The sequence below is a fragment of the Leucoraja erinacea genome, chromosome 30 (assembly GCF_028641065.1).
Source record: "Leucoraja erinacea ecotype New England chromosome 30, Leri_hhj_1, whole genome shotgun sequence".
NCBI lineage: Eukaryota > Metazoa > Chordata > Chondrichthyes > Rajiformes > Rajidae > Leucoraja > Leucoraja erinaceus.
In genome coordinates, this window is record NC_073406.1 from 5301281 (window position 1) to 5324395 (window position 23115).

The window sequence follows — 23115 nt, forward strand, 5'->3', positions numbered from 1 at the left end:
TAAACATGTGTTTGTTTAACAGCTTTATCCTCTGCCAGAGCTAAAGCATGGAATCATTCAACAATCTGCATCTTCACTTCTGAATATTTCAAATGTCACACTAACCCAGGCAGATTTATTTGTCGTTAGTGAATCTGTCCTCTTGCGTAAGTTTAATGAAGGTTGTATCACAACACTTAATGTTCATATTCAGATACTTGCATTTCAATTTTTCCTTGTGAAAATTAACGTTGCCATTTCCCGTGCAATTTACAAGTAATTCAATAGCAACCTTAACACGAGGAGAGCTGGACAAGAGGGCAGTCTGTTTCAACATTGAATCACTCATAGATTGACATCAAAAAGGAGAATCATGATTTAATTTTATTGGATGTAATAATGAACCAGACTTTTAGCATAACATTTAAATAAGTGGTTTGTTACAGTGAAGTACTGGATACAACAACAAAACAGGAATTTAAACTAATTGTACATCATGCATTCACTCAGGTTAAATGAGTATTCCTTTGTACATGTATGTTAAAATCTTAAACTCAGAATGCTCACACAGAAAAAGCAATTAACGAAATAAGCATCGCTGAAGAACTGAGCCAAAAATTAATTTCAATTGTTTTGAAGGAGTAAAAATGCAAACACAGTATATCTAAAAGTATAGTTAAATATTTGCTTTGTTTCTGAGCAGATGAACTTGGAACATTTTAGGGAATAGAGTTAAGAAGGTCTTTCAGGAAGTTGTCAGGATCTTCAATTTCTGTTAAGAGACCTGAAGAAAGTGAACACAATATAAATCTTTGATTAAGTGGCCACCATGGGATTTGCCAAGTGAAAAACACCGCTATATCTAAACAACATTTAAGGGTGGTAATTGGGGTGTACAAAAACAAGTATCGCGAGAACCAAGACAGAAATAGCCAGACCTTTCAATTAATTGTTTTAGAGATGCATTAGATACCTACAATAATTTCATCCAGTCTAATTCTGACAGGAATGGGAATCTTAAAGTAAAATTAAGATTCGTATATTTAACTCTATGAAGTCCATAATCCATTGGAATAATGCACTATTGTTGATCTCTAGTTGTGAAGACATATTTCGTGATAGATATCAGACATTAATCATAGTTTGCATTAGTCTTATGTTGAAGTGGACGAAATAAATAAATGGAAATTCAAAATCAAATAAATCCAAATTTTTTCTGAATACTAACCTGCAGCGTCGAGGAATTCAGCAAAGGATTCAGCAGTCATGAATTCATCCTGGAAAGTTTTGAGCGATCTGTCTGTTGTCTCGTAAATCGGCATATCGTTGTGTCGAATATATTCGGCAAGAGAGTAGGACCAGCCACCCTCCGTGTTACTCGTTGGAACCTTCTGTTGCGGTAAAATATAAATTGATTAAAAAACACAACTTTACAATTAAATATAAATGTTATCAATGTTACTTATTAATAATGACGCAGAACACACAAAGTTTACAATTTCATAGAGAAACAAAAATCAGGTATCAATAAATGTTTGATATATTTTGACTAGGAGTTATAATCCCATCAAGAAATATTCATCCCACCTTCTATTGTTTCACTCATATGGCATGAACTGAATTTCCAATTTGGAGTTAAAACTGTGAAGTAATTTTATTTTCATTACAGAAAGTTATAAAAATCTTATTAACTCATTATTCCTGGAAAATAGGTAATTGTTAAAGTTCCATCAAATTCAGCTCCATGCAGAACAGTTCAGGCCAACGTGTGTCTGGTGCCTGCACAAACAAGTATCATACCTTGAAAATGCCATAAATCAGGTCCACTAATCCCCAGCAGAGCAGAGCAGGCCGGTACACAGAGTATTCCTTCACAGACTTGTCTGACAATCTGAAAACAGGATATTTACTTAATACAAGATCATTTGCAAAGTTCAAAGACATTTTTGTGCTAGAGGGAAGAGTAGAGTGAACGACAATATGAAGTATCCCCTAATCTTTGGAAACAATTGAATATACATAGAAGAATTATGTGAGACTTTAAAAAATCGTTTTTCTTTCCACAGATACTACCTGACCTGCTAAGTGCTTCCAACATTGTTTTAATTTAACATTTCTAGCAAGCCATTTTTTGATTTCAAAATCTTTATAAATCACCGGTTCAACTTATTACCTGGACCTGTGAAAGTATAGATCAAATAAAAGTAAATATTTAAAACACAATTCAGTGCAACGCTGGAAGTTAAAGGGATCGGGATATGGTGAAGAAGGACTTTTTCCTTGTCCTTGCACAGGATTGAAATGCATTCTCAAATCGCACCTTTCCACTTTGATGAGATCCGCGATAAAATAATTGTTGATCATAAAAGCACAAACTCTAGTGACTATATTGGTGCTCTTACTTGGTGGAGCCACTTGGTGATGCTTTCCTTGCTTGGGCAGTGACGAGGAGACGTTTGAGAAAATCAACACGAATAGTTTTCCATTTCTCAGGTGGAAAAACATGCAGTGCCAAGACTGTGAAATAGTGCACTCCATCCACCTCGTAAGCACTTTCAACCCATTTCTCCTTTGGCTGTTCCAAAAAACTTTGTAGATTCTTTTCTTCTCGGGATGTGGCCCGTGTCCTGTGATTTAATTGTCCAATGTCAATATACATCATTATAAAATGGTGGCAATTCAATGGAGGTTTTGCTGTACTTACGTATTAAGAACGTAGAGAACTGTGTGCATTATGTAAGGGACTAGATGGATGTTGCTCTCTCTGCCCCCTCCACCAGTATCAACACTAAATGACTGTTCCATTGCAAAACGTAGGAAGAGTAGTTTAATATCATGAACATTAAGCTGGTAGGTGGGTTCACGCTGGCCTGTGCACTCTTGTAAATATGTGTTGTGTCTGGAATCAGAAACAAGGTAATTAAAATTTAGTACACCATACAGAAATTTATTTGCCACGCCAAACACCTTAATTAATTTGAGGTGGTTATAGCACAGAAGCAAGTCACTGGACTTTTTAATGAGCTTCAAGTCTTCATCAAGATAAGGTTTCTTGCAGTTATTTCTGTGTGTGTGTGTGTGTGTGTGTAAAAAAGTTATCCTGCTAAAGGCTATTTTTTAATGTACATTCTGCATATTTTTTGAAAAACAAATAATTTGCATTTGTTCTAAATAGAACTGCATATGTTATTCGTCTTTCAAGCTTTTATGAATTTCTGCATTTTTTCATAAGCTTCATCACAATAGACAATAGGTGCAAGAGTAGGCCATTCGGCCCTTCGAGCCAGCACCGCCATTCAATGTGATCATGGCTGATCATCCACAATCTGTACCCCTTCCCTGCCTTCTCCCCATATCCACTGCTATCACCATTTTCCAACGTGACATACTCTTTCCTTTGATTCCTAATTTTAATCACACTCCCATCTAATTCCAGAAAATATTTCACATTGAAGACCCTCATAGTCTTACCTTGCTAAACACGTAGCAAATGCCGATTCTGGCACATGTGGACCCCACACAGGCAGCAATCCATTACACTTGGTGTTTGCATTCTGTAACGCAGCACTCTCCCACTCCTCACGCCCTCGTGCCAACCTGTGGAAATATTAATTCACAAAAATCTACATGATCAATATTCATCATAAATTACTAAAATCATTTTTACTGAGATAGAAAATCCCACCAGTGAATGCAATAACTCTAGTAAATATTAGAAATAAAATGTACCCATTACACTTTGTGATAATTGTAAAAAAATCATTTTAAAAAGTGGAATCAGTGGTTTAATTACTAGTCCTCCGAAAACTGGTTTCAGGAGTTTGCACTCACAATTAATTTTGAGTTATTTTTCCCAGGGAACAAATAAACAATGTCTTTAAAGGAGCCACCTAATTGCAAAAGATTTGCAGGCCTGATTCCATTCCACCTATGTAACATGGGAACCTATTTCCCAATTAAATATAAAACCACATAATTATAGCCACAACCTTTCATAAGACAGAACAATATTTCTTCCAGACATTAGTAAATATAGCTTTACCAATGATTATAAAACAGAATCTGAATATTTATGAGAAGACCCTTTTTCATCATTAATTGCGTGGCTGATTTCTGTATATTGATCATCAATTTATTTGCTTAATAATTTGGAACCTCCCTGTTATTTATTCAAGTATTTGCTGTGCTTAGCAGATCTAGATGCCGGAACACAAAATACTAGATTAAGATTTTTAAAGTCACTGCATGAAGGCCGCAGCCACAGCCGCTGCTCATTCTACCAGGTTCCTTCCTCTGGAGCTTGGAAAAAATTATCCACTCTCCTTGAATATTTTAATGGATTTTTCTTCCAATATTGCCAGACCACCCACAAACTCTGAATCAAGATCCCAATCTTTCTTTTACAATCTTTTGGTGGTGCACATCCCTCTCCAGTTGCCAACTCACTTCTCATTGGAGGAAGATTTACAAAATGTACATCATAACCTTTCTTAGTTTGAAGAGTGAAAAAGTGTCGCTCTTACCTGACTGCAGCAAGATGACAATCATAGTGGACAATATTAAAATGTGAGACTGTACTGTATCCTTGTTGTTTCCGTGGTTTGTTCTCAAACTCTTCATTTGCAACACGCTTTGTGAAGGTGTAAATCCCCAACACCTTGGTTGGCTATAATGGACATAAAGAACCATGATTGTGATTGCAGAACAGGGCCACCGCACTGACACTATACTGCAGATACGCATTTCTCAGCAAAGCTGACTTACCTGAAATTTATAACCTTCACGGCAAATGCAACAGGTTAAACCTGGTTCCTCAATCAGTTCTTCCATCTGCTTCAGTAGTGTTGTTGTGGTGACCACCTGACCTTTTTCATTGGTCTGTTGGGCAAGATACAAATCCATGAGAATGATCAGGGTTATGAGGTATGTAAAAGCTTTGCAATATAATTTCACTTGCTCAACTTAGGACATATATCCATAGACCTAACCATCTGCTCCAGTCTGGGGGGGGGGTCTTGGCAACGTGTGAATCATATCAAGGCAAATAAACGTTGTTTTCTCACATGGAATGGACCATAGAGTCGTTAATAGTTGCTGTCCAGTTTATCCAGTAATCCAATGTACTCATGTTTAGAGGTACAGCATGGAAACAGGCCCTGTGGTTCACCAAGACCACTCTGATCACCTGTTCACACTAATTCTATATCATCCCACTTTCATATCTATCCCCCGACGCACTTGAGGCAAATTGTACAGAGGCCAATTAACCTACAAACTCACTTTGAACAGTTTCAATCATCAGTTTTCCTATGAAAAGACTTAAATCAAATCATCAGCTTCTATTTTGCAAGTCAGAGTGATTGAAATTATGGATTTCACTCCCACTTGAATTTAACTAGCACCAATCTCACCAGCTATAAATCACAATTTGATACATTTCAGACGACGTTCTGTAATGGGGTCATTGTGCCAACATGAAAGGTGCTGTGAGCTGGAACACTTGGAACTATAGGGCAATGCCGTTTAGTAATTATCTGCTGTGCTGGTCAGGAACATATAATGGAGTACGACTGCACAGATGACAACAATTTGGCTTTAAGGGAACTCAAAGGTTCAAATAATTGCTCACTAGCGGAGAGCTTGAATTTTGCACATGCAGTTCAGCATATGTAAAATTAGATTGATTTGCTTAATGACAGCTTGTTTTCGTATTCATTTGATAGATTACCAATTTAAAATTGCACCAAAGTTGAAAGTTTAAAACTTGCCCAAGGTTGTCCACTTAAAAAACAAACTGCTAAAGACCCACATCATTTTGCTTGAACGAGTTTGAATAAGTATTAGAAACGTTAACTAATACGAAGTACTGGACAACTTCATGGATCCACAGTGAAATCAACAAAGGTTACAGCTTGGAAGGAGAGCATTTGGTCCCTTCGGTCTGTGCTATGTCTATCCCACGGGGAAAATAGTGGTTACCTGAGAAATTATGTGTCGTGTGCCAGAGGACTGGAGAGTGAACACTGTTAAAATCTATTTAACCAGCTAACTAAAACTCAGTTCCACTATTGGAGGGGACATACTCTCCAAGAAATTGCTAACTTTTCAGAAAATGAGGCAATTTCAGAAAGCAGAATCATGTCTGATAAGGGCGGCAGTGGCGAGGCTGGTGGAGTTGCTGCTGCTGTTTAGAGTTGGTAGAGCTCACAGCACCAGAAACCCAGGTTTGATCCTGCTCTCAGGTGCTGTCTGTGGAGTTTGTACATCATCCCTGAGACCGTGTGGGTTTCCTCACACTTCCCCAAAATGTGTGGGATTGTAGGCTAATCGGCCTCTACAAATTGCTCCTAGTGTGCAGTGAGTGGATGCGAAAGTGGGAAAAGATGGAAACTGTGTGAACAGGTTATCATAGTCGGGGTGGATTCTGTGGGCCGATTGTCACTGTGTCACTCAACTAAACTAAATCTGATTACGCTCCTTGAAACAAGCAGTGGTGGTACACAGACTTTCCTGTGGATAGGGTGAACTGTTTTAAATATCTGGGAGTCCACATCTCTGAGGATATGACATGGTCATCACACGCCTCAGCACTGGTGAGTAAGGCAAGGCAGCGCCTTTACCACCTCAGGCAATTGAGGAAATTCAGAGTGTCTCCGAGGATCCTCCAGTGCTTCTACGCAGCGGCGGTGGAAAGCATCTTGTCCGGGAACATTACCATCTGGTTCGGGAATTGCTCTGCCAAGGACAAGAAGGCTCTGCAGAGAGTAGTGCGTTCGGCCGAACGCACTATGGGAACTTCACTCACCCCCCTGCAGGAACTATACAACAGGAGGTGCAACTCCAGAGCAAACAAAATCATGAGAGACCTCTTCCACCCCTGCAACAGACTGTTCCAGCCGCTACGGTCAGGCAAACACCTCCGTTGCCATGCAGTGAGAACAGAGAGGTTGAGAAGGAGTTTCTTCCCAGAGGCAATTCGGACTGTAAACGCCTTTCTCACCAGGGACTAACTGTACAGAACGTTTTTCCTTCTATTATTTATTATGTAAAATAATATGTGTGTTATGATTGTGTTTATAATTTGTTTGGTTGTTTTGTTGTTCCGCGAGCATTGCCACTTTAATTTCACTGCACATCTCGTATGTGTATGTGACAAATAAACTTGACTTGACGACTTGAAAATGCTTTAAACAATAAACAGGAAAGAAATTGCAGTTATAAAGCACCTTTCAAGATGGTCACAAAGCACATGATAGACAACGTATTACTTTACAGCAAAATATCAACAAAATCAAGGATTAATTATAGTGCTTATTGGTTGAGCAATAAATATTGGCCATAACACCAATTTAATTATTCTCTCCAATAGGATCGCAGGATCTTCATATCATTCTGAAATATTACTGTCTCATTTGAAAATGAACAACGCTGACAGTGCTGAACTGGCCAGTCAGCGTGAATCACATGTATTGTAGCGAGGCTTGAACCGACAACCTACTGATCAAGAACTGACATCTACAAACTCAAAGGAGCTGGTTTGCAGTAAAATAATGGCTGAGTTTCCATATCCTCACATCCATATATTCATTTTGTGCTGCAAAGAATAATGCAAAAACTCTCACTTAAACGTGTATAAACTCAATAAGCGAGTTTTCACAGGGCTTGAGGGTAAAATCTCCTGGTGCAGATATTTTCCTTCATCTCACTTCGAAATAGTTGACATTTTACACTGAGGCTGTAACTTGTAAGTCGAGACATTCAAGACAAACAAATCAGCCTCTGCGCATGAACCCTGCCACATTCTCAGCAAATGTTTTGCGCGTCAATAAGTTCACTCAAGTACAAGCCCAATTTGCCCAAATGAGGTTAAAAAAGGCAATACTGCAATTGCTTTCTTGCAGCTCAGTGTTCAGTTGTGGGATCACGTTTACTTACTCTGCCTATCTATAATTTGATCAGAGCAAGTGGTCTCAGTGCAGCAAGTGCAGAATCAATTAAAATAGGAGACAAAATAAATCAAGCAAATGATTGAAGTCAAGCTAATTTGATGTTGATGGAAAGTAAAAATGCAGCTGCTGGAATTCCAAGGTAGTACGTTTTAGTTAAAAAAAGAAGAGTGATAATACAGGTGCACAACCTTTTATCCGAAAGCCTTGGGACCAGACACTTTTCGTAATTCAGAATTTGTCGGTCTTCGGAATGGAAATTTTTTTGCGTAGATTTTAATGGCTGGCTCAGTGGTAGAGTGTTCGGCTCATATCCGCAAGGTCGCTAGTTTGCGCCTCGATCCCGGCAGTTACTCGGTCGCGAGCTTGAGTCTTCAATGTGTTTTTTTTTTTGCAGAATAAATGTTTGTATGAAATGCAGTGTAGGAGAGGTGTACTGACTGTGTGGGCAGAACTTTGGAAGTGATTGCCCACCAGTCTAAAAAGCCGCTGTGTCTCCCTGTCCCTGGGATAGCAGGGGGCGATCAAACAGCACAATACTCCCCTCCCCCTCCAACTCCAGAGGAATCCGCTCCCCGATGGGCCGCTACGGCGACAAGTGGCAGTTTGCCCACAGCCCGAGCTGCGCCACCCCAAGAACACCTTGCACACCATCAGCTTCTGCCCCTACGTGTTCCTCTGGAGTTGGAGCGGGGCTGGGCTGGAGTTGCTGCTGGTTGTGGGTCTCTGAGATCTCCGTGCTTGCAGTGGGCCTGGGGGTCGCTGTCCCGTTGGTCCTGACGTCTCCGGCCACCCCCCTGGACTGGAGCTGAGACTGGGAACTGTACCGCCCTTGCCCCCTCCCTCTGCAACTGCAAACAACCCCACTCTCCTGCAAGGGCGGTACAGTTCCCGGAGGATAGCAGGTGGCCGGAGACGTCAGGACCAACAGGAACCCGCTCCCCGATGGGCCCCTACGACGCCCCGAGCTGCGCCCCGTCATCCGCAACCCAGGTTCCCCTGTAGTTGGAGCGGGGCTGGGCTGGGCTGCTGTTGGCTGTGGGTCTCTGGGATCTCCGTGCTTGCGGTGGGCCGGGTGGTCGACGTCCAATTGGTCCTGACGTCTCCGGTGACTGCACTGACCTGCAGCCATCGCCGACTTGAAGACAGTACAAAGCCCCCGCGCCGGTGCAATGAGCGGGGAGCTGGAGAGGGGAGGGAAGGGGTCACACACATGGCCGGGGAGCAGAGGGGTGTAGGTGGGGTGAAACTGAAGGGAGCGACAATCTGCTGCTGCCTACACTGTGTATCGTGTCTACCGTGGGAACTTTTAACTCAGCGGGCAGACAGCAGCATATTGTCAATTATTAACCCTCCCGCGCAATATACCCTCACCTCTTTTATGGATGGGGATTTAGTTCCCCTTTCTTCGAGGACCGACCGGAGGTTCCGCTGTCACCTCTGCGGGCCGCCCTCGGTGAACGTCCTGTCTCCCTGTCCCTGGAATAGTAGGGGGCGATCAAACAGCACAATACCCCCCTCCAACTCCAGAGGAATCCGCTCCCCGATGGGCCGCTATGGCGACAAGTGGCAGTTCGCCCACAGCCCGAGCTGCGCGACCCAAGAACAAGACGTTATTCTTGCACACCATCAGCTTCTGCCCATACGGGGAGCGTGTTCTTCTGGAGTTGGAACGGGGCTGGGCTGGAGTTGCTGATCTGGGATCTCCATGCTTGCAGTGGGCCTGGGGGTCGGTGTTCCGTTGGTCCTGACGTCTCCGGTGACTGGCACTGTGCTGCTAGCATCGCGACGTGAAGACAGTACAAAGCCCCCGCGCCGGTGCAATGAGCGGGGAGCTGGAGAGGGGAGGGAAGGGGTCACACACATGGCCGGGAAGCAGAGGGGTGTAGGTGGGGTGAAACTGAAGGGAGCGACAATCTACTGCTGCCTGCACGCTGAGTTAAAAAGTTACCACGCAAGACTCACGATACACTGTGTATCGTGAGTCTACCGTGGGAACTTTTTAACGCAGCTGGCAGGTAGCAGCATATTGTCAATTATTAACCCTCCCGCGCAATATACCCTCATCTTCTCTTTTATGAATGGGGATTTAGTTCCCCTTTCTTCGAGGACCGACCGGAGGTTCCGCTGTCACCTCTGCGGGCCGCCCTCGGTGAACGTTTTCAAGGACCTTTCTTCAAGGACCGAAAAAATGTCGCTATTCGGAGGTTTTCGTTATTTGGATCGTCGGATAAAAGGTTGTGCACCTGTAGTCAAATTGAGCAAATCTAGGGTGATACCGAAGAATTGAAAGATGTGTAAAATAGGCTCATAGGATACTAAAACAAGCACTGCATATGTATGGGAATGTAAAAATACAACACATTAATGGACCAAAGTATGCAAAATGTTGAGATACAATTGTGAATTTACATAACCTTCAGTAATATGTGATTTTTGCTCCACAAAATAGGATATTGTATCGGTAATGCTCAGCCTCAGATTCAAGTTATACCTCTAGTTACTGATTGAAGCCAAGCCCATGTTAGCAATTAAGAACAGGATATCTGGACTATGAGAAAAGGGAAATAAATGACGATGAGAGCATGTTGGGCGAGTGGAGTAAGAACACGAACAACTTCCTAAACAGAAGCCGACAGTAATAGTGTTTGCATTATCAGTGTCCATTTCCCATGTGCTGTTTTAACTACACTGCACATTTACCGTCATCCCAAGTGTGCCGAGTGCTTTCTGCCGCATAGCCATGGCCATTCGTTTCTTTCCTGCTCGTGTCTCTTTTCGTGCTGCTTCAATTTTCCTGTTGACCTCTGGGTGTTCCCGCAGTGCCTCCAGTAGGTTTTCAGCCAGAGTTCCAATGCCTTCATCACTGGAAACCTGCTCCAATTTATGCAGGTTTGTGATGGAGTCCATTCCAATTAACATCTGAAAATACAGAATGTAAAATAAAAATTACTGATTACTTCTGAGAACCTGGCAACAAAGGTCAGAAAATTCTGGGCTCCAGCGCTCTCCCATTCCAATAGAGTTTCACTAATAAATGAAAGACATACATCTACGCGATATCTCCCTCAGGCTAAGGAATTACATGGACAAACTGCTTAGTTCAGTTTAGGTTTAGAGAGACAGCATGGAAACAGGCCCTTCAGCCCACCGAGTCCATGCCAACCAGCAATCACCTCGTCCACTAGTTCTATCCTACACTCTCTCGGGACACTTTGCAGAGGCTAATTAATTTACAAACCTGCAAGTCTTAGGAATGTGGGAGGAAACCGGTGTATACGGAAAAACGCAAGTGGTCACATGGAGAACGTGCAAACTCCATACAGACAGTACCCAAGGTCAGAATCGAACCCGGATGTGGCGCTGTAAGGCAGCAATTTTACCGCAGGCCACTAAAGATGCATAAATAACCAGGATCTAGTAAAGACATGTTGTATGCAAGTCATCTAGTACTGATGAGGGAATAGGACAATGGTTACCACAACTAACTTTGGAAGATTAACTGCCACAAGTAATTTATAGGCTTGCACTAATATGATGATACCGCTGCACAACCGCACCATATTAGGGAAAGGAAAGGCTGATCATTATCCTGCCGAGGATGCATGTGCAAAATAATCACTGAGGAACGGCAGCAAGGATCGCAGAACAACCACAATGCAAACGTCAACCAAGGATGATAGAATGACTCACATTTTAACTTGAAATATTTCGACATATATTAAAAACCAAGGTGTATAATGCAGCCTTGGTAGGAATTAATAATCATATGAACTGTGTCATTGCACCGCTGCTGACAAATTCATTTCACTTGCACTTTATGTGCAATGTGACGAATAAAACTGATTGATTGATTGATTGAAAAGGCCGGCAAGAACCTATTAAACTCAAATGCAGTGACCCAGTCACAATACCTAACATGAATTTAGAGATACAGCATGGAAGCAGGCCCATTGGCCCACTGAATCCACCCCCACTATTGATCACCTGCTCACATTAATTCTATGATCCAACTACCACCTCATTCCCATACACATTAGGGGCAATTTACAGAGGTTAATTAACCAACAAACCCGCATGTCTTTGGGATGTGGGAGGAAACTGGAGCACCAGCAGGAAACTGGAGCACCCGGAGGAAACCCACGCAGTCTCAGGTAGAATGTTCAAACTACACACAGACAGTACCCGTGGTCAGGATCCCCTTACTTCATCCTCTTCTCAGCCTCGCGTAGCTTCTTGAGTTATTCTAGCTTTGTCTTCAACAATCAGCAACACAAGAGGGTCTTCTAGATATGGACCCCAACACTACATGAAGTGCTTATTGGCACTACGTCTGAATCTACCTTGTACTTATGTCCTAATTTCAGAGTTATATTTTATACAGTTCTGGATTTCTTGTTATACTCTGTACCTTAAATCTCTCATTGAAAGGCTGAAAATTCAAGTCTCCCATTGACTATTCCTTGGACAGAAGGAACTGAGACCCTGGAGAACTCTAAGAATGCTGCCTGCCCTGGTGAGCTACACCAGCAATTTGTATTATTCTGTATTAAGTTGCATCTGCAGTTCCTTGTTTCAACATGAATTGGGACCCATCCCTGCTCAGCAATGAGAATTGCATGCATTTTTGTGGTTACCAGAATAACTCCAATGGTTTGATCAGAGCACTTCACAGCAACAGCTCAGGGATCTCAGACTATTAGACTATTTGTACACAATTACGGATTGAGTCCTGTAAAGGTAAGCCAGGTGCCAAGTTGGACCTTATGCCAAATTGGTTATTCCACCATAACAAGTTAAATTCCATCATTTTAGTAATTTGTGGGAAAATTTCAAAATGACAGTAAAATGCCAAAGTTGATCGATATCCTCCAAGAACAAGAACTAGTTGCCCATGTTATCTCACCTGTGTGTCACTCGTATTTCCTTATGCAATTAATGGCCTGAGGGTAACATGCAATGCGTGATATGTACAGTATTATTGTTGCCCACTTCCCAAAAACATGGCAGACATTGGTGATATCTCACAGCGTAACTTTGGCTACTGTGCAATAGGTCGATGAGATCTGTTCACATGCATCTTTTCATCAGATGGTGATGGTTAAATATTTGAAATTTTGCACATTCTTTGACAACTCATTTGCTATTATGATGCTGAGAATTCTATTATGGTTGCATTTTTCACAGCCAATGTGATATCAGTTTAATTACCGGATAAAATATTTGAAAATGTTCTATGTCTTGCTTTGAACGAGTTGAGGAGAGCGGGTTAGAATCCAAACAGCACATTCCCTAGCTGCTCTGTTTCTTCTGCAAATTACTATTTTCCCCTGTACCTTCTAGAGCTATGTTTAAGAATTTATGAAAATGATCCCCAAAAAAGAATTACATTAACGGGATTAAGGAATCGTGGTTCTACACTCAATACTTATTTTCGTTTTTTTTAATATTCAAGACAATTGACCAAATGGAGCGAGATGTCAGAACAGCGCGTGCTGAGAGGAGGAACACGGGTGAAATGGACCCAAGACAGAGAAATAAAGGTACCTGTGTGGGGAGGTGCTGCATGGCCAGTCCTCGCAGCAGGCGAATAATAAAGGGAAGGGATGGTTTTGCCAAGAACTTCTTCCACACATCAGCATCAAGACTGTAAAAAGACAACAGTATGTTAAGATCTGGAGAAGAGGGGGTCTCTAGATGTTGTACAATTCTTCCACCTGCATCCTGTTCCTCGTATATACAAAGCCTCACGGCACCTGACCTATTAACTTTGATCCCACTTATTTTCCATAGAACACAGAACAGTACAGCACAGGAAGAGGCCCTTTGGCCCACAATGTCAGTGCTGAACATGGTGCCAAGCTAAACTAATCTGCAAGTGATCAATATCCCTCCAATCCCTACATATCCATGTACCTATCTAATGCCTCTTTACATGACACTGTCGTATCTGCCTCCACATTACCCCTGGCAACGCCTTCCAGGCACCCGTCACCACTGGTGTAAAAGACTTTCCCCTCTCATGTTAAATCCATGCCCTCCAGTCATTGACATTTCCACCCTGGGAAACAGGTTCTGACTGTCTACTCTATCTATACCTTCCATCTTTTTACATACTTTTCTCAGGTCCCCCCTTAATCTCTAGAGTTCTGGAGAAAACATTCCAAGTCTGTCCAACTCCCACTGAGGAAAAGTATGGACACATGGCAAAAAATTGTCCCAAGACGGGCATTTCTTCTTCTCCCCCCTCCCATCTGGCCGAAAGCACAGCAGCCTCAAAGGGTGCACCACCAGGCTTAGGTACAGCTTCTTCCCCTCAATTTTCAGCCTTCTGAACAGTCCTTCCATAATCTAGGTTTCCATCCGATTCACCTCCACCCCATTAAGGACAGTGGACTTTGTCTAAGAAACAGTTGCGCCACAATGCTGAGACTATAATCTGCATCTTTCCCATTGCTGTGTTTATTGTACTTGAGTTTGAACTGCTTGAGTCCATGTATGGTATATCTGATCTGTTTGGATAACACTGTACCAGGATGCATGTGACAATAACAAATTTAAACCTAAACAATGGGTGCTGTTGAAATGAATCTTACTTCTTGGCATTTGGAATATGCTTCCGGATGTATTCCAAAGCATTCTGCGTAATTCCCTTCTGCAGGATCAGTTCCTTCAGTTGATGTCCGTTGCTATTGTTTTTGATTCCTCCAGCGATTTTACAGAAACAATCGAGGAAAACTTTGTCATCTGTGTTATGCTCTTCATCATATCTAAGAACAGGACGAAAATGGAATTATAGAATAGGAAAGCCCAGGAGTACACCACAGAAGAAAAACTGAGAAAGTGACTAATGACCACATTTGCAAAATAATCTTTGTTAAATCATACATTGCAATTTCAACCTGTCTGTTTAAATACTTCAGCAGAGATTTCTTATTCATGTCTGAAGAAGGGTCTTGACCCGAAAAGTCACCTATTCCTTCGCTCCATAGATGCTGCTTCACCCGCTGAGTTTCTCCAGCATTTTTTTCTACCTTCTTATTATTCATGTCAAGTCACATTTATTTATATAGCACATTTAAAAAACAACTCTCGTTGGCCAAAGTGCTTTACATTTGTTATAAGAATAGTATAAACAAACAAACTACATACATATATACATATAGCCCTCGCTCAGTGGACGTCAGGAAAGGCTTGTGAGTATAGATAAGTCTTGACTTAAGGGAGTCGATGGAGGGAGCAGTTCTGATTTCTGATTCAAAAGAGCAAAAACGTAGGCCAGCCTCCAACTGCTTAATGTTGTAAGTCACTTCTATTCATTATTCTATCTCTATGAGAGGCATCTGATTGCAGATTGTGACACTAGGATCTTTGCATGTACTGCACCACATATCAAAGTTGCCACTTGGTCACTTACTTGTCAAAATTACAGTAGGGCTTAAAACGATCAACAAGAATCTGCATTTTCTCCAGTTCTCCGAAAGAAAGGTATGGGATAATGCGCAGCAGTCCTTGTAGTACGCTTGGATTGGAACGGACAAATGTTGACGTGATCTGATCCAACAACATCACCAGCTGATCTTTGTCTCCTGTCAGTAACAGGTTACCCTGACGGCAAAAAATGTTTAACAGCAAAACTTTAATTACACACAAGGCAGTTTTATGATGAGAGAAGGTGTTATAGACGTCTCTAAGGGTACATAAAAATTATAAAAGCACAAAATATCTTATGACTTCATCCCCATTGATACTAATTCATGAACTTGGAATTCAGTCTGTTTGCCTTTTCCCAGCTGTACTTCAAAGATACATCGTGGACTCTTTCCTCTTCATTCTTCTACAACTAATATCCCCTTAAAGCATTGAACAATGGTCTCCATGTAAACTGTTGCCACGTTTTTGTCTCCTTCCTCCATTTCCAACAACTCTTCCTCAATATTTCTGACAGGCTGGAAGCATTAAACTTTCACCTAATGTACACCAATTCAAGCTGTCCTTTTTACCCACATCAGCTCCAATTGGCTTCTCCCCTCCTTCCATCATTCTCCCGGCTGATTCATACAAGGTCACGTCACCGGGCATCTCGCGGTTACCCGAGCCATGTTTCAGTTCTACACAACAGTTCAGTCATCATGATTGCTTTCTTTCTTCTGCAAAATATTGAGCACCTCCACCTTGATAGCTCCTCAATAACACCACAGGTCGATAATACGTTTCAGACCATAATGTCCACTGGCTTCAATGCCCAGTTGCCTTGACTCCGCTCTCCACGAAACTGCCATTCATTCAGAATGCCAGGAATCATAGATGCCCCTCGACTTTCTGTAAACCTCGCAAAAAAATTGAAGGCGTTGGTTCCCAATCTTTCTTGTTTTCTTGACTACACGTCTCCTCAACAAACCCCTACAGTCCAATTATACTCTTTGTTCTTTGCATTAAAAAAAAATCATCTTTGGATAACTAATTGCAGGCTGACTGCAAACTGTGATGAAAGTAACCTGTTAAAGTCATGACCTTTCCGAGTAAGAAAGGCAAGGGCTTGAGATACATACACCATCTTAACTCGGACATAAATCTCTGTTTCCTCACACTTTAACAACACTGAGTCAAAACCCTTAAACTGCCGATGTATCAGCATCTTGGAAGTCCACATTGCCCACACTGGTTCCAGAGAGTAGTCCTCCACCACCACCACGTTCTCCAGTTAACTCGATATAGACAAGTCATCCTGACTTCTCCAGCAGCAGCCTTGTCATGAGCATGAATAAGACATAAACCTCACAAATAAGTATTGGTAGGCAACCAGAGTTTGGGGTGAAAGGAGAGGCAAAAGTACAGCCACACCAACTCAACTAGTCCTCGCCGCTTAGATTACCAGCATGAAACATTTGAACACAAACGTAAGACTTTTGAAAGGGGCACTGACAGTCACGGCAGTGCTAGTGCTGATGCAAGAGACTGCACACGCTGGAATCGTGAGCCAAACATAAAATGCTGGAGAAACTCAGCAGGTCGGGTAGCATCAGGAGCAGGAATGGACAGGCGATGTTTCGGATCGGGACCCTTCTTCAGACTGAAGAAGGGTTCCTGACCCAAAACGTTGGCTGGCCATTCTCTCCTCAGATCTGCCTGACCCGCTGAGTTCCTGCACACTTTGTGTTTTACTGCTGTGCCATTTACTGATATCGCTGAAGTGCTCAGTTTTACTGCTACAGCTGCCTGATTTGCCTATACATCAAAGAGGATTTTATCTCCTGTTTTATTTCTTTACTCTTCAGTTCACAGCACTCCACATGTCTCGTCACTGAAAATAGCCTCCGGGTTCAAATTAAAAGTAAATGTTTGCTCTTGAGCTCTTGGAACTGAGACACACCCTGTCCTCTGTCAGTGGCTCTGCGTTTGCTTCATCCAAAATGATCTCCATGATGCTCAGCACTTGCTCCGCAATAGTTGCACCCCCGCTGTCTTTACTCTCCTGTTCAGCCAGCAATGCCTGTATAAAAAAACACATTCAAAACTAAACCTTGTATCTAATTTTAAATGTTGAACAAACTCTGTAACAGGTTAGCAGAAATTACATTTTCGATCTGAGCTATAATGGAATTTAAACTTAGTTTAAACAAAACGAACAAAATGTTAGTTGGAGGTCTTTTATGTGGTGGGTGAAGGGAGGGGAAGGGGGAAACTTTATTTCCTAGTCCCTACCTGGTCGGCCGTTCCAGTAATTCCAAGCCTTGAGGAGTGTTCACCCGACGCCGGAGTCCCAGCTTCCCGGCAAGAGGGCCTGAAAACATCGGACTGGCTGCGGAGGCCACAGATAGGCCCCGACCTCGGGTGATGACAGAGGAAGAGGACTGAACTTTCTAGTGCCTTTCCCCACAGTGGAACATTTTGATTCTGTTGAGGGGGCGTTTGTGTCGAATTCTATAATGTGTTGTGTCATTTTTCTTTTTTAAATTTTTCTATGGATGTACGGAAACTTTATTATTTTTTTCTATGTAAAGCACTTTTGTTTCAACGTGCTGTATAAATAAAACTTACTGACTTACTTACTAGTTTCAGAAAATCCATGTAGATACAAGGAACTACAGATTGGTTTAAAAAAGATACAAAGTGCTGGAGTGACTCAGCGGGTAAGGTAGCATCTATGAGGAACATAGATAGATGATGATGATTCGGGTCTGGATCCTTCTACTGAGTCAGACTGAAGAAGGGTCCCGACCCAAAATGCCACCAATTCATGTTCTCCAGAGATGAATTACCTCAGCACAATGCGGCTCTTTTTCCTAAATCGATCCATTATGGTAACAGTTTTTTATCATCAGTCAGAGATCACAAAGACATTGTCTCAAGACGTCTGATTTGCATACTGACAATTCTAATCTTTGTATTGATCTCCATGAATAATTAACATTTTCCCAACAACACAGTTGCTTGTTTGGAATAGCTAATCCTCCTTCAAAAGATTCACCAAAACCAGCCCAGAAACTTATCACTAACTGCAGTCTCTGACGGGAAAAGCTACAGGAAGGAAATAGCCAGATGCTGGAGAATTTATAATGAATCTATGTAGCTAAGTTCATAAAATGTCCATATGGCTTACCAGGTTAAGAGTCCCCAGCATCACATTGAGTGGGTTCATCTCGGGCTTAATCAGCTGTTGTCGATTCACCTTCACCTTCACACAATAACTGAACAGCTTCAGCAACACCTAGAGGGAAGAAGAACACCAACATGTGTAGGAAGGAACTGCAGATGCTCGTTTAAACTGAAGATGCACACAAAATGCTGGAGTAACTCAGCGGGTCAGGCAGCATCTCTGGAGAGGAATCGGCGACATTTCGGCATAAGACCCTTCTTCCAGAATCTGAAGAAGGTTCTCGACCTGAAACGTCACCCATTCCTTCTCTCCAGAGATGCTGGCTGCCCCGCCGAGTTACTCCAGCATTTTGTGTCTATCTTCGAAGAACACCAACATGGTCAGTTTGAAAGCTTTGCAATGGGCTGATGCATTTAAAGTACCTTTTAAGCTGAATTGGTTGATAATCTGGGAGATATCAAAAAAATAGGGATGGTCTTTTACAAATGACACGTGTTCTCGGAGCAACTGTATCAAATTTATTCAGGATGGTCACACACTGGGGATGCTCATTTGAGGTTATTTTCCTGAATGTGCAGTTCCTGTCCCAGTAATGTGTGGAGGTTCTGTCTTTCATCTGGTCCATGTGATATGTGGCAACGCCAATGGGTTGACCAGGACAAGGGGGCAATATGTGGAGGTGGTGTCATTTTTAAAGAGACTTTATAAGGTACCAGCAACACTGTGTCGCTAATGAGTGATTATAAGGTATGCAATCCAGTCACTGTTCATTCAGAATCCTCCACACTTGGAAAAATGTGCAAAATATAGGAAACAAGTCTTTGATCGGACAGAGGTACTGCATCCATAGACGTATGGTGTGAACACCAGTTGCCGAACCTCTAGATAGGGGTCAACAGACACTACTGACTAGCACTTGATTGAGTAAAATGCAAAGAGTCAGATTGACTCTCGTTCCCCAGAATACCAGCCCTCCCTCCGAATATTAGACGTGAAAGAAACAAAATAATGCTCGACATTTCATGAAAAGCGCTGGTACTGAGAGCGCAATAACATACAACATCATGAAAACAACGCTGTAGTTCCAGTGTACACAGGAGTTATTCCGGCTGCCTGCAGTGGGGGGGTTTAATTTGGAACAGGTTGGGTTCTAGATCTGACCCAAATTAAGAAACCACTACAGGCAGCTGGTATATCTAAACATCAGAGTAAATAGATGTGATGATCTACTTCAAGTTGCTACTAACTCATCAAGTAAAAGAGGTTTCGGTGAAAAGAAATATATGAACTGTACAACATGTGATGTTAAATGATTCAGTAGGAGGCTGCTGGACAGAAATTATTAATATAGTCTGGTAAATTTGTGGAAATAAAAGCCTTTCCTAACACTAAATCGATTTGAATTCTGTGGAGATGCAAACTTGTCAATTTTGATGCTATTTTCCAAACAAATCACAAATTAAAAGCAGCCTCACATCCAGTTACTCAGTTTACTGGAAGTTGAACACTAAGTGCTGGAGTCAAGCAGCATCTCTGGAGAAGAGGAATAGGCCAAGTTTCAGGTTGGACCCTTCTTGGGAAGTAACTGTTGTATTGACGAGCAAGGTATAACACCCCCATGCACTCTGTGGGGAACATCTCACAGGCTGTGAGCTCATATCATTCCTGAAGCACTGAATTAAAACACAAACAAATTGCTGATGTAAGGGAACTACCCACACCTTGTGGCTGTGACACGTGTTTCTTTGAGAGAAAATAAATCGTTGGAGAAGATTCTTAAGGATTTATGCCCATTTTGAAAGGCAGAGACAGACTGGAAGGTGTCAGGGTGATTTTATGCAAGGAAGATCATATAGACTGTCAGAAGCAATTTCCCAGGGCGGCAATCTCAAGGACTACAGGCTTTAAGGTGTGACAGACTAATTTAAAGATGTGCAGTCCAAATCTTACTTTTACACAGAGGATGGTGTGTGCCTGGAACCCACTGCCAGGGATGGTGGCAGAAGCAGATACAATAGTGGCATTATGGGGCTTTTAGATAGGCAAATGGATATTTGCAGAATGGCGGGAAATGGATCATATGCAGGTAGATGAGATTATTTTATCTTGTCATCATGTTCTGCAGACATTGTGGGCTGAAGGACCTGTTCCTGTGCTGTACTGTTTTACATGCTGTGTTTGTGGAGGTAGGAGAAAAGTAATGAAGGCAGTACAGTAGACGTGATTTACATTGATGTCAGTTAGGCTTGTGACAGTCTCGCATGGTAGGCTGGCCCAGGAGGTGAAGACACGGGATCCAGGGCAAACTGGAACCAAAACTGGTTTGGTGATAGATGTTATAGGGTAGAGGTGAATGGGTGTTTTTCTGACTGGAGGGATAGATGTACTGCAGAGGTAGATGGTGAGACCTTTGTTGTTTGTCATGGATACATGATTGGATGAGAATGCAGGAGGTCCCCATTAGTAAGTTTGCACATGACATGAAAATTATTGTAGTCATTGATAGCAAAGGTTGTCTAAGGACACAACTGGACATGGATTAACTCGACATTTGGGTGGAAGGAGTCATGAAAACAGCATTTGGCATGCTTGCCTTCATTGGCCAGATCACTGATTCTAAGAGCAGTGTCAGCATGTTGCAACTGTACAAAACAGTTGGAGTATTGTGTATAGGTCTGGTTGTCAAGAACGTGGTAGCAAATGGGAGAGTGCAGAAGAGAGTCAGCAAGATATATCCTATACTGTAGTTACAAGGCGAGCTGCTGAATTTGTCCTCACTGGAATGCAAGAGGCTAAGGAATTACCTTATAAAGGTTGATGAAAGTATGAGGGGCATAGGATAGAGAGTTAGACTTTCTTCTAGGGCATGGAAGTCCACAGTTAGAGGTGAGGTTTAAGGTGGGCAAATGGGGTGAGCATAAATAGTCCTTGTGGCTGGCATGAATGAATTGGGTTGAAAGAGCATATTTCTGTACTGTACAATCTGATGAAATCCAGCCTTTCAATGCTGTTCTTTAAAACCCTATTAGCCTGTTCTGATGCGTTTCAAAAACAGTTGCTACTTGCCTAAAATTATTTCTAATGTGTGATCTTAGGGTTGCCACAATTGCCATGGGAATTAAAGTGGAGCAAGGCATAATCCGACTGCTATAATGAGAGCGATTGACCAGCCTCAGATATATATCTCAAATCAAAGGCACCACATGTTTGTGGATGACAGGAATGCGATCGTGATCAAGGGCAACTGTACCGAGCTGCTAATTAGCAAAATACTTTGTAAAGTTCCCCAGATGGAGTCATAAGCAGCATTGCTCTTGAACCTGGGAAAGAAGCAACCTAAGGCCTAATGAATGTCAGAGAACATTTAACAAATCCAGAATTAAGCATCTATAAACGTTAACCACCCAGGATTGTGTAAACAGCTAATTACGTTGTAAACTAAACACCTGCAGTAAGTTTTACAGTCTCTCTAAATGCATTGCTGGGAACATAGAACAATAAAGTGTTAGAGGAGCGTGGGAACAGAGATCCCTGTGAGCCTCATGTCAAACTATTAGGATTTGCGAATAATTGTATGGTGGGTCATCATTGTTTTACTGCACTATAACATAATTCTAGTAAATGTTCTCTTCTATCCTTTCTAAACTGTCCAGAACTGATCACAATGTGGGTCTCGATTCCTTCTCTTCAGAGATGTTGCCTGTCCCGCTGAGTTACTCCAGCATTTTGTGTCCATCTTCACAATATTATAACCTGGGTTTAACCAGTGAATTATAACTTCATAGAAGCTGTATTCTTAGGTTTCGTTTCAGAAAAGAAAGGGGCCCAAAATGCCTTTTTAACATCTGCTTTGCTGTTATCAAAGATTTAAGTACATGCCCAGATCTCACTTTCCTGTATTTGCTCCATGGCTGTGAAGCTAGTTTACATTATCTGTCAATTTGCCTTTGAAAGTGCATGAAAGATTAAAGATGGCGCCTACCTATGGTGACATTTTGCCCGTTGCACAACTGAAAATCTTCAAATTTAGTATTTCTGAGCTCAACTGTATAAAAGATCTGCAGAAACCAGCGATGTAAGTAGCGAGTTGCTAATGCATTTAAATGTGTAGCACTACTGCGATTTATTGAACCTTTTCTCTTCCCCCTTAAGTTTACACATTCACATATTCAGTTGTGCTGCAGCAAGAAAGAATGTCATTGTCCCATCCGGGACATATGAGAATAAAACACTCTTGACTTTACATCAATTTGTATGTGCTAGGTGTTATTTTGCATGTCTCTCCTCCTCCAGTTTTTTATGACATTTTAAGGAGCCTGCAACAACAAGGGCCCAGAATTTGCAACAGTGACAAGAAACCTGTTCGGCCGCTATTTTGCATAGTTGCATGTACATTGTGCAGTAGCCCTGGTGAGAATATGCTGGGTAAAGCTGGTGCAATCTCCAGAGCAAAAGCCTCGCATGGAAACAGATTCATCCTTCAGTGGGTGTGAAGATTGGCGGGGGGGGGGGGGGAGAGAGAAAGAGTGTGGGTTTGTTTAAAACGGAGGACACATCCTGACAACTGGCCAGTCCATGCTCCATAGTCTA

At 42.1% G+C, this 23115-nt stretch overlaps 1 protein-coding gene across 5 annotated transcripts in view; it reads right to left on the reverse strand.

Moving 5' to 3' along the window:
* Window positions 1-345: 345 nt before the first annotated feature.
* The window catches only part of ubr4 (ubiquitin protein ligase E3 component n-recognin 4), a 143035-nt gene continuing 120265 nt past the window's right edge, over window positions 346-23115 (reverse strand). For all 5 annotated transcript variants that reach the window (XM_055659223.1, XM_055659222.1, XM_055659227.1 and 2 more), the window contains 14 exons: window positions 18529-18636; window positions 17299-17418; window positions 15343-15533; window positions 14522-14695; window positions 13473-13572; window positions 10629-10847; window positions 4744-4857; window positions 4503-4645; window positions 3451-3576; window positions 2684-2878; window positions 2382-2606; window positions 1780-1870; window positions 1208-1370; window positions 346-763 (listed from right to left, as the gene is read on the reverse strand). In XM_055659223.1, coding sequence (XP_055515198.1) covers window positions 699-763; window positions 1208-1370; window positions 1780-1870; window positions 2382-2606; window positions 2684-2878; window positions 3451-3576; window positions 4503-4645; window positions 4744-4857; window positions 10629-10847; window positions 13473-13572; window positions 14522-14695; window positions 15343-15533; window positions 17299-17418; window positions 18529-18636 — 2034 coding nt within the window. In that variant the 3' untranslated portion in view covers window positions 346-698. The remainder of the gene's footprint in view (window positions 764-1207; window positions 1371-1779; window positions 1871-2381; window positions 2607-2683; window positions 2879-3450; window positions 3577-4502; window positions 4646-4743; window positions 4858-10628; window positions 10848-13472; window positions 13573-14521; window positions 14696-15342; window positions 15534-17298; window positions 17419-18528; window positions 18637-23115) is intronic.